This window comes from Fistularia commersonii, chromosome 12, assembly GCF_037954325.1.
Source record: "Fistularia commersonii isolate RoL2024-O1a breed Wild chromosome 12, RoL_Fcom_v1.0, whole genome shotgun sequence".
Classification (NCBI taxonomy): Eukaryota; Metazoa; Chordata; class Actinopteri; order Syngnathiformes; family Fistulariidae; genus Fistularia; species Fistularia commersonii.
In genome coordinates, this window is record NC_141295.1 from 4,576,979 (window position 1) to 4,588,568 (window position 11,590).

The 11,590-nt window shown below is 44.6% G+C and overlaps 2 protein-coding genes across 2 annotated transcripts; both read right to left on the bottom strand.

The window, feature by feature from the left end:
* Positions 1 to 15: 15 nt before the first annotated feature.
* LOC147228399 (SERTA domain-containing protein 2-like) lies at positions 16 to 3,028 on the bottom strand. Its single transcript, XM_086156489.1, has 2 exons — positions 2,895 to 3,028; positions 16 to 1,434 (listed from the first exon to the last, which is right to left on the bottom strand). Exon 2 carries the CDS (start codon positions 1,428 to 1,430, stop codon positions 813 to 815), a length of 618 nt encoding a protein of 205 aa, XP_086012615.1. The 5' UTR covers positions 1,431 to 1,434; positions 2,895 to 3,028; the 3' UTR covers positions 16 to 812.
* A 2,964-nt stretch (positions 3,029 to 5,992) lies between these two features.
* LOC147228400 (ras-related protein ORAB-1) lies at positions 5,993 to 11,357 on the bottom strand. The gene is made up of 6 exons (XM_086156495.1): positions 11,167 to 11,357; positions 10,090 to 10,162; positions 9,874 to 9,969; positions 9,585 to 9,680; positions 7,980 to 8,111; positions 5,993 to 7,428 (listed from the first exon to the last, which is right to left on the bottom strand). The coding sequence occupies exons 1-6, from the start codon at positions 11,178 to 11,180 to the stop codon at positions 7,231 to 7,233; spliced, it is 609 nt and encodes a 202-aa protein (XP_086012621.1). The 5' UTR covers positions 11,181 to 11,357; the 3' UTR covers positions 5,993 to 7,230.
* Between the last annotated feature and the right edge of the window lie 233 nt (positions 11,358 to 11,590).

An 11,590-nucleotide genomic window follows, 5' to 3' on the forward strand; every position in this document is an offset into this window, starting at 1 on the left:
GGAAAACGACGCGTGTATTTATGCAATTTTATTTATTGTAGGAAAGAGAGGATGCTCCTGATTCTCGCTGAAAACGAGCAACACACACACACACACACACACACACACACACACACACGGCTGAGGTTTTACATCACCTCTTTGTCAAAAAGTCTTGAACTATCTGAAAGTTTTACCATTGAGCTTGTCTTTAAAAGGCACTGGGATAGAAAAGTATAGATGCTTTGTAAATGTTATTTTAAGCGATGCTTTGACCGTTTCCCGATCTGCACTCTCCAATGTCCTCTGGAGCTTTAGATCTGCAGATTTTTCATTCAAACAACGCAGAAAAACACCTTATTTTGTTTAAAATCCTTGTTTGAGAGAAAAATCCAGCCTCGGTTTCATCAATTCCTTTCTGGATTCTTCCTTTTCTTCTGACAGAAGCGTTTGAAACCCCGTCAGATTGCTGCTCAAGATATTATAACAAAAAAAACAAACAAACAGATGATGCAAAAAACTATTTGACATTTTGCAAGAAAAAAAAAATCCCTAAAAAATAATGTATGTATATACATGGCTAATTGACAATAGAATAGTTAAAATTGACAAAAATAATGAATAAAAATAAAATAAAATCCCTGCACGTCTGGAAAAAATTGATGTGTTTAAAATAATTCAAGAAAAAAAGTGACCTATAAACAAATCAAAACAATTCTATTAAATAACACATCATCCAGGCAACCGCAAAACATGGCTTCGACTCGAGTCATTCCGAATCTTTCGGGTTGCGAAGGAGGAGGAGGAGGAAGCTCCTGAGGTCGTCTTGGTCTTCAGCTTCCCACCAGGACCTCCATGATGTGGTCCAGCTCTGGCAGGTGCGTCTGACCCTGCGGGGGCCGCGTCCAGGGCGCCAGGTCCAGCATGGACGCGTCCAGATCCGTGAAAAGGGGGTCGTCCAGCATGAGGTCCATGAGGAAGACGCCGGGCGACGGCGGCGGCGGCGAACCGTCCGCCGCGGCCGGGGTCGGCGGCGAGCCTTCCGGTCCCCGCCCTTCCTCCTTTAGATAAATGTCAAAAAAAACCCGAGTCGGAGACAACGGCGGGGACAGAGATGAAGGACTGAGCTCCTCCTCGTCCTCCACGGCCGTCCAGATGTTTTCCCTGGGCTTCTCCTCCAGCAGGGAGGCGGGCGTCAGCGAGGACGGAGGAGGAGGAGGAGGAGGAGGATCGGGACGCCGGACGTTCTGGGCGGGGGCGCCGCATCCATCTTCTCTGCTGTCGTCATGGATACGGTGGATGAGGTTGCCCACGAGGACGTGGCGCCGCAGGTCGAGGTCGGCGCCCGTCTGGTGGCCGTAAAGCTTTATGAGAGACAAGCTGAGGAGCGCCCGCCGGTCGTCCTCGGAAACCGACGGCTCCAGTTTCCGCTTCACGCCGTTGGACCTCATCGTCCTGGGGGGGAGACGAGGCGATGTCGGTCAGACGTCGTCATGGCAACAGCCGTCCAACTTTTCAACCCGTGTTACCCGTTTTTTTGTTTTCTCTAAGTTTAATTCAATGAACGACATTTATTTTTGTCTTTTAAAAGCGTGTAGAATTTCAAATGTTAACGCTGGGTTTTTGCTGCCGTGTAAAAAATGAGAGAGAGAACTGGGAGGCGTTTCTTCTGTGTGTGTGTGTGTGTGTGTGTGTGTGTCAGCTGATCCACTTCCACACGTCATCAGACTGTGTGGGAGTTCCATCACGTCCATCCAGATGACTCACGTGTGTGTGTTTCATGTTGCCAAGTGTGAGTGTGTGTGTCTTTAGTAGCCTTTAACTCTGTATGAGTCCTCATTCTACTTAATATCTTGAAGGGAAAAAATGTCATTTTAATTTCTATCAAACAAAATGAAGCCCATATCGGCTCCGATCGATAATCAATGATTTTCTCTCGCCTCTTGAGAACTTTTTAACGAAGCTGGAATTCTTTCTGGGAAACACAAAATGTGTTTTCAGTGATTAGATTGAACATTTATTACCACAAATATCCCGAAAGGGGGCAGTTTTATTGTAATTAGTAGTAATACCTCACTAATCCAGGTATTACATATGTGGAGACTTTGACCCCGAATTCACTCTTTAGTTCTTATAAAGCTTATAAAGCACCTGTTACGCCGTCTTTACAGAACAAGAGACAATTTAATTCCTCTGTCGCCGCCTTCACTAAGCAGGTCATCTTATCTCCAGCTAGTCAATCAATATCCATCAAGGCTCTTTTTCTCTTCTTCCACCAAAAAGATTTCTCTCAGGCGAAGCGACATTCTGGGGATTTCTCATGAAATCACTCTGAATTTTTAGGGAAATTTCAGGAGAACCCTTTTAAAGAGACTTTAAAAGAACAAGAAATTAACTAAATTAACTAGACATATGCAAACATGTGTGGGACATCACCGAGTGTGGCAGGAAATGTCCAAATAAACACAGAAAATAACATGCACGTCAAGATTTTGCCTAAAAAGGAAATAAAATTGTATTTTATTTTCATCTACAATTGATTTAGTTCTGACAGTATCTGTCAAATTACAAAAACTCATGATTATATTAAAACTAATTGTAATATGAATTCATGGTCTCCTTCAGGAGCTCCAGTCCAGTCGGCGGCTGCTCCCCGCCCGCTGCCCCGCCACCAGCCACCCTGCCCGGCCACAGGCTCCGCGGAGGCCCGGGGGAAGAGCCGGAGGTCTGGAGGGGTTGAGACACCCACCCGCGGTTCACGTCAAACCCCGCACCGGGAATAACCCCCGGTTTGTTGTTAACCGGTGTGTCGTTAAACCCCCGCCGGTGATTGTAAAACTCCTTACCGGGCGGACGGAGGGAGTCGTTGTCGGTTGGCCGGAGTTGGGCCGCGGGGGCGTCGGACGCTCACTCACCGGCAGGAAGCTCCATCCACGGCCACCGGTTGTGGCGGAGTCGGTGAGGTGAACCGGAGGACCGGGAGAACCGGCGGGACCGGAAGGACCGGGAGGACCGTGAGGAAGTGCGACAAGCCGCCGCTCCGTTTTGTTTGTTTACTCGGAGTCGCTCCGGCGGAAGTGACGTGACGTCGCACTACAAGGTGACACTGCGTTATTTCCGGTTTGGAGCTTTCACATTCAAAGCCGACTACCAACAACAACAACAACAACAACAAATATAACAATAGTTATGATAATAATAATAATAAAATTCGGATACAGAAATTAAAAAATATAAGAAATTAAAGCTGGTTATCAGAGGAGCATCACTGATTTGATCACTGATCACTGATCACTGATCACTGATCACTGATCACTGATTGAGAATCACTGATTTTAACTTCTCATTAAGTTTCTTTCATAACTATGTATCTCACTCTACCTATACCCCCAAAGGCACTTCAAAATTATGTGTAACATCTACCCAGCTAAGGAATTATTGAGGTTACGCTTTAAAATCAAAGACCATATTTGTACATTTTGTGACAACATTGAAACCACAGATCATCTACAGGACTGTTTTAGAAAATTAGAATATTGTGATGAAGTTCTTTATCTTCTGTCATGCAATTAAGAAAACAAAAATTACTTTTTCATGATATTCTAATATTTTGAGATAGGATTTTTGAGTTTTCTTAGATGTAAGCCATAATCAGCAATATCAAAATAATAAAAGGCTTGCAATATTTCAGTTGATTTATAATGAATCCAGAATGTATGACATTTTTGTTTTTGTAATTCTATTACAGAAGATAAAGAACTTCATCACAATATTCTAATTTTCTGAGACAGTCCCTTTTTTTTCTCATTCCAAAAAGTACAAGGCTTTTGGCCTAACACTAAAAAATGGTTCAAAGACAAATTTCCATCATCACCAATTTCTTTCTCAAGAGATGATATCACATTTGGTTTACTTTTAGGGAAAAAAATATTAAATATCAATGCTATTTTAGGTTCTTTCAAAAAAAAAAAACAGAAAAAAACAGAATGCAAAAATGTTCCCCCAATTTTACCTTCTTTAAAAACTATTTTGAATTATTAAAAAATATTTATAGAGCTAACTACATATTGTATTCCCCCGGCCACTATTTTTTTAGTTCTCAAATTATACATTTTGCAGAGGCTCTTGTTTACTCTCACACTGAATTGATTGTATACAAAATAAGTGTCCATATGTTTTGTCATTATGTTAAATGTCATTGATGTACAATTGAATTTAGCCATGTTTGTTTGTTTATATGTTAATTTCAATAGAGATAAAAAAAAAAAGTATGTTTCAGAAATAAAAAAAATATATTTTACTGGTTTTTTTTTTACCAATTTCTTTGCTCTTTTGTTTTTGATCGACATCGCCCATGATAAACTCTGGCCACAGAAGCTCCAGAGAAGAACATCTCAAAGGCAGAGGAGACAGATCGTGGAGGAGGGTCTGCAGGGGACCCAAACCTCCAGGGTGAGGGGCCCCGAAGTGGTTTGAACTTGTTTTTCCACAGATCTGATTGGGTGTCCACCAAGGAGACGTACCTGCCTGCCCCCATCTGCACCTCCAGTGACCAGCCCTACCCCCACCCTGACTTCTCCTCCTCCAGCTGTCAGGCAGAATCTTCCTCCCAGCCCCCACGGCACCTCCAGCCTTCTGCACATTTACATACAGGAGGCCACCAGGGGATTTTTCATGGGAAAAATGAGTAAAATGACCTTCTAAAAAGAAAAGTCAACTCCAAAAGTGCCTGTCATTTGGCATGACTCAACCAAACATTGCAGAAGCAAATGATGAGGATGAAAATCACCATCTAACATGTGAAATGAGTGTTTGGGTCACGCCAGTATTAGTCAGGTGACTTTCCGTTCCTCTCGGGTCATGTGAGGTTCCTCCTGCAGCTGCTCCTCCTTTGTCCCAGGAGAACTATGTGAGGCATTTGAACGCAGCGGAAACAATCGAGGTCACACACACACACACACACACACACAATGAAAAGCTCCTCAGAGAGTATTAGCTGGGGAAGGAGGGAGGGGCTGCTGAAATTTTGACAAAATATGTTATATTTTCTTAATGCTACTGAATAACTTACCTACTGTAACCTCTACTACACTGTCCGCTTTGTTGTGTAAATTGAAATTTCCCCATTGTTGGCCGACTATGGCACATTCTATTACATTACATCCAAGTATATTATCATTTTGATTTAAACTGATTTGATGTTTTTCTCTAAAAGCAGCGCCATACCGGCCTCCATAACTCACTCACCGGTTTTGCGGGCAACGGCGACCCCTAGCGGCCATCGGTGGAACTGCCAGCGACACCGCCGGAAGTGGATACCGGTATTTCCGGTTGGATCTGTGTCAACATGGCGCCCCTTTGTTTGGTTTGGTTTCGAACCACAAGCACAAGGGAAACGACCAGCTAAAAGTGAGTTCCATCTGTGACTTGAGCTTCGTTTGGTCAAATATTTGTGAGCAATTTCCAAAAATGAGTCAAATAAATATAAATGGCTGAGCAGCTTCACAGCGAATCGTTCGGAAATAAATCGACGCATGTGGAACAGTTCCAACAACCTACTGTTTATGTGTCTAAAAGTCAGACAGTCGGTAAATTCACTTATCCTGAAATGCAAATTTAAATCCTAGGATTACTGTGATGTTTTTTTTTTAATCATCATTAAGGGGATTTTTTGCTTTTTTTCCACACTGAAGCTGATATTGTGTCTGAATGGGTTTGGGAATATTGGTTATGTTTACTTCCCCGGGCAGCCCAAATGGACATCTTTCCAGCAGCACAGCATTTAAGGCGAGGCAAGACCTTTTTTTCAACCGGGTCAGTAAAGTTCAATCCATGCACTAATACTGAACAGTATATTTCAACGGTCTAATATAATCTGCAGCCTGAGAGATGTAGGCCAAAGGTCACCATTCCTTGCTGCTTAAGAGGCGACGAAGGAAAAAAAAAACAAAAATATGTCCAGTGCCGGAGGAGAAGAGAAGAAAATATAAAAACACACCATGAGGACCAGAGGTTATCAAAGATCTCCTTCATTGTTTAATAGTAGACATTGTGCCACAAAAATGCCATATCCGCAGCCACAGGTCACGTGCCGAGATGACTAATTCCAGCTATTCGTCATGTCATTCGCTTGCTTCTCTACACAAATCACTTCTTACATTTATGTATAAATATATACAGTTTATAGATTAGCCAGGAGCTGGGATGGAGCTTTCTCTTGTGGTGGTTGTGCTGTTGAAACGTTAGCAGAGAAACGCACGCGGCCCGCCTCCCAATGTAGCACATGCTTATTGTATCGGGAATACCGGAGGAGCACGCACACACACACACACACACACATGAAATATATATACAGACACACAAACAGGAATGTTGCTATCAAACAGAATGGAGACTTTGGGGGAGGGACGGGGCGGAGGGGAGGGGGAGGGGGGGGATGCCAACAACACAAGAGCACCGAAGGCAAAATGTGGTGGAAAACTCCTGCCGTAAAAGGCACTGGCACGTTTTTGACTCGTTTTATTTTTCACGGGGCGGCGTTGTGTGCTTGCTGACTTTTTCCTTTCTCCTCCCCTCCCCTAGGTGTAGCTCTAGGTGTGTGTGTGTGTGTGTGTGGCGTGAAGCCGCTCGCTCGGGACGCTGCGGGAGCATGTGGTGGCGTCTTCCATGCATGACACGGCGGTAAGCATGTGCTGCATTCGAGGTGCTCGGTGCACCAGAGGAGATTCGGGGCCCGAGTCATGCTGCCGTCTGCTGCAGCCAGATCAAGATAACTGGCATAATTCGTTCATTTACTGTGTATGTGTGTTTTTATTTAGAAAAGTGACTCGTTACTCAAAGAAAGAAATCATAAATCGGGCATACAAAACCGAAAAAAAAAAAAAAAAAAAAAAGCGGTGTGTTTTCTCTCATCGGTTCAACACGAGACGCTGTTTTAAAAACCGCATACATTTTTTCTTTTTGTGTGTTTCCAGTTTGAGTGTGTGGAGTAAAGAAAAGACGCCCAGGGTTTCCGTGGGTGTGGGTGGGCTTTACCGTCCTATTGCCGACTTTGACCGGGCGGGGTGGGAATCGTTGCAGAGGCTGCGCACGCAATTACAAACCGTTCCAGTCAAAGTCTTCCGGGTCCATCTTTCCCTCCCTCTCTGCTTCTTCTTTCCCTGTGGAGCGTGGTAACGTAGAGACTGGTCGTGGGCTCGGGTGGATTCGGGTCGTGGCTGGTTCTGGGGGAAGAGAGGGGGGGGGGGTGTCTCAGCAGCAGCTTCCGGACGAGGTGTTGACGGGCTTGCTCTGGATCTTGACGTTGGACTTCTCCGAGGCTCCGGCCGTGGCCCCGGGCCCCATCCGCTTCTTAATCTCCGCCGCCATGGTCATGAAGGCTTGCTCCACGTTGGTGGCGCTCTTGGCGCTGGTCTCCAAGAAGGGGATCCCCAAGTTGTCGGCAAATTCCTGGCGAAGGGCGAGGGAAGAGTTAAACCTACGTGGAATCCCTTTTTGGCCACAAGGGGGCGGCGGAGAGCCGGGTCACACGACTGCCGCATCACACCCACTCCAGGAACACCAGCTCCAGATAAACACACTAATTCCCTGACCATCCGATTTCTGGCCCAATTTAGTGCAGACTCTTACAAGTACACACACATATACATACATACATACACACCAAGTAGAGTGACGGAGGGCGCCGCTCTGTCCTGTTTAAACTAAATGCGCAGCTGACAAAATATTGGGGTCGGCGCTGTCGAAAAGCAGACTGGCCCCCATGTTCGAGTTCCGGGCCGAGTCCAGGTGTGTACAAACACACATTTGGAGGTGGATAAACAACACGTTCAAACAGCAGCGCCCTCCGTCTGCACGAACAATACGGGCGTTGATGAGCGTACAGAGCGCTAACGCCCGGTAAACGCCGTCAAGCTCAGATCGGATGACTGGTCTGAACAGGACCGCCGTCTGGAGGTAAATGAAATCTAAAACCGTCGTCGTCCGCGGTCGGGGCTCACCTTAGCCGTGGTATAATCCACCACCTTCTTTGTCGTGAGGTCGCATTTATTGCCTACTAGCAGCTTGTTGACGTTCTCGCTGGCATAGCGGTCGATCTCCTGCAGCCACTGTTTGACGTTATTGAAGGACTCCTGGGGAGGGAGACGGGAGACGTTAGCTTCGCGGCTAGCCGGCCACAAGTCTGCGAGGTTGATATATTTTCTGAGCCTTAACTATCTGTCTTCTACGTGAACTATAGATCCTGTAAAACTCGGTGCCGCTTCGATCACATTCGGCATTTTCACCCTTCTTTGATCGAAACCGTTGCGGAAAAACACAATCCGAATTCTTCACGGCTCCGTATATGAGACGCTCATGGCCGCCATTACAGTGGGAACCCGGCACAAGATGCACGAGCATCTGAGCGTCCCGCTTCTCTCCTGGGTGGTACGATTAGGTTTCACACACGGGGACCTGTTTACACTCCCAAACACAGTAGGAGGATACCGGAAAAACCAGATCCCCACCAGGATCCTCAAACCCATGTAAACACAGTCTCTAAAAATAAAGGGTTAATTAAAGTAAACTATATTCTGAGGCGAACTCAGTGGGACATCCAGTTGATTTTCAAAACAGAAACCCGCGGTAGACATTACAATTATTAATGGTGCAACGACAAGTTCAAACTCTAAGGGTCAAACACCAAACAAAACGGACCACAATGCCCAGAATCTAAACCATGTCCCTGCTTCTTGTCCCGTGGGGTGAGAGGCCACGCCTTTTAGTGCCCACCACAACGTCACTTTATCAGGGCGATGAGGCCGTTAGCAGACTGCGAACATAGATTAATGTAAAAATAAAAATAAAGAAACAAGACGACGGGCGTCCATTTTATCCCCTGACGCAGAACAACGAAGCAGGAAGTGACAGAAATAGCCGCGATTGGAAATAAGAGGCGGGGAGAACCTATTTATCTCCATGGCTCTTCTTTTCCATCAAAAAAAGATAAGAAAGTGTGAAAGAAAAAAAAGAAAAAAAAAGAGAAATTCAGCCTCAAGCTATGCGCTCCTTTGTCGGTCTTTCCTAATGAACACCATCAGATTACCTTTATCGAACCGAACAACACTATTCAGTCTGAAGCTCCTCCACTGGTGTGAGGAAACAGCTGACAGATTCACAATAAAAATAATGTGTAATTGTTCTGAGTGTGAGCGTATGTGTGTGTGTGTGTGTGTGTGTGCCCGAGGCAGCAGGTGAGTGAATTAGAATATTTATTGAAGGCGTGGCACGTGGTGGATGATTTTAGCGTCATGGTGACCTCACAGATGTGGAGCTTCCCCTTTGTGACATCACACCTTTCCCTTTTTTGAGCATTTTGGAAATTGAAAAATGAATTCCCGCCCAACAGTTTGAACGGCTGTGCGAGAGTCTGCCGACACCGATGAGACTCGAACTCAAAGGAAACGGTTTTGCAATTTTGAAAAAACGGGCGTAAAACTGCAGGGTTAGCGGTTTGAGACGTCCGTGACGTACGTATGTGACAAAGAAATACAAACCCATTAATCCGCAAACCTTATCAAATCACCCATGTTACTTTGCAGCACCCGTTCTCATCGGACGCTCACCTGATCCGTCACGTCGTAGACTACGATGATGCCGTGAGCTCCTCTGTAGTAACTGGACGTGATGGTTCGGAAGCGCTCCTGGCCGGCCGTGTCCCACTGTGGACGCAAAACACATCGGCTCAGGAAACAAAAGACGGCGTCAATTGATTGAAAATCTCCCGGAAGACGGAAAATGAATGATTTCCTGTCATTGTGTCCGTTTCACAAATATAGTTGTTATTATTTCATAATCTGGGGCACAGCGTTCCCCGCCGCACGTTATCTCTGCCGTGTGTCGTGTTCTCCTTACGATCTGAAGTTTTATGGTCTTCCCGTCCAGCTCGATGGTCCTGATCTTGAAGTCCACACCGATGGTGCTGATATAGCTCTCTGTGTATGTGTCATCCTGAGATTAAAAGGGAACAACACACACAGACACACACACACAGAGCTGGGTCAGGACGCCAGATGCGACAGCTCTGCTTCATCAAACACACCATTTTGCGACATTTTGCAAGTAACTTACTGCAAACCGGAGGAGGAGACAAGACTTTCCGACACCAGAATCACCGATCAGGAGGAGTTTGAATAAATAGTCACTGGGATCAACAAAAAATATTGTTTAAAAATAGATACACAACACGCCACGACTGATACGCTCTGTATTAAAGAACTCGCTTTTAATGTTTTAAAATTATATCCCGGTTGCTGATAAGTCAACATATAAATGTTGAATGCCAAATAACACCAAGACTAATAACAACGGCCTGTCACTACTGTGACAAGTAAAATATCAAATTTCGACAACAACCCAAACCTTTATTATACCCCGGTTTCTCATACAAAATAATGAACTTAATAAAGGTCATTTTTGAATTAAGAAAAACTGGGAGTGTCGACTGGAGAAAAATATCCGTTTAAAAACATAGTTAAAATTTGAGAGTCATTATTTTCTTTTACTTCAGTTAATTAAAGTTTACTTAATCAAAACAAAAGCTAGATATTTACAATTCGATAGTATAAATGCGTGTGTGTGATGTAATAACAGGGGCACTGTCATTGCTTAACCAACTTAACTCTGTATCACGAGAGAATTCAGTAACTTCCTGTTGAAGAATTTACCAAGATTACTATCAAATCTACGCCGATCGACCCTAATCTTTTTACTTTTTGTTTTCCCAACGTGTTCTCCGTGTCTGTGATAGTGGTGCTCTGCGGCTAGGCGACCATTTCAAACCCAAAAAATCTCCAGAATGTCATATTCAACTAACGCTACGTTGCTATCCGGTTAGCCTGCTAGCTAGAAAATGTTACCCCCCAACTCTACTTCCCAAAACTCCGCAAATACACGATCTAGGCGAAACGCAAATAATTCATCCAGTTTATCAATCTGTTATCGATCGGATCATATTAACAAACGAAAGCTGTCGGATAAATAACTGCGCTGTCACCAAAGCCCCCAGTCGGCTAACTTAGCACAGAAGACAAAGCAGCTGACGTTCATTTTGTACACAGCTAACGCTAACTTAGCTTGCCCGGCTAGCTCGGCGTAGCTGACAGCTCCAACGGACCTGTCATAATCAACATCAAAAGCAACACTTACTACTCGGGATTCATCTTTGACTACAGGTTATAAACAGTTGTTACAGATGATACGGGTGGATTTCGTCGTAGATTGACTCTTCCGATCGCGGCGAACAGAAGAAAAAGACACGGCTTTTTTTTCTTTTTCTTTTTTTCAAGAACTGGCTAAACTGGTTGTCGCAGCCAGAACAGCATAATCGAATCAAATATGGCTGTCAGCAATACAAACCCGGAAATACCGGAAGATGAGAGCTCTGGGTATTGTAGTTTTTATGTGGCTTGGGGTTTACGCAGCACTGAGGTAAACATCCCCCTTAGGGTCAAATTTATAGTGACCATAAAAACTATGTGACGATATGAGTATCGAATAAAATTTGTTTGGCGATTAGTTTAACAAACCTTAATCTATTCATTTGAAAATGCAATAAGGTTTACTGTTCTTA

Excerpts from the sequence above, each read along its gene's own strand:
- LOC147228399 (XM_086156489.1), bottom strand. The coding sequence starts at position 1,430 with ATGAGGTCCAACGGCGTGAAGCGGAAACTGGAGCCGTCGGTTTCCGAG.
- LOC147228400 (XM_086156495.1), bottom strand. Across the intron at positions 9,681-9,873 it reads AGACCATAAAACTTCAGATC|TGGGACACGGCCGGCCAGGA; the intron begins GTAAGGAGAACA and ends TTGCGTCCACAG. Across the intron at positions 7,429-7,979 it reads TGGATTATACCACGGCTAAG|GAATTTGCCGACAACTTGGG; the intron begins GTGAGCCCCGAC and ends GCCCTTCGCCAG.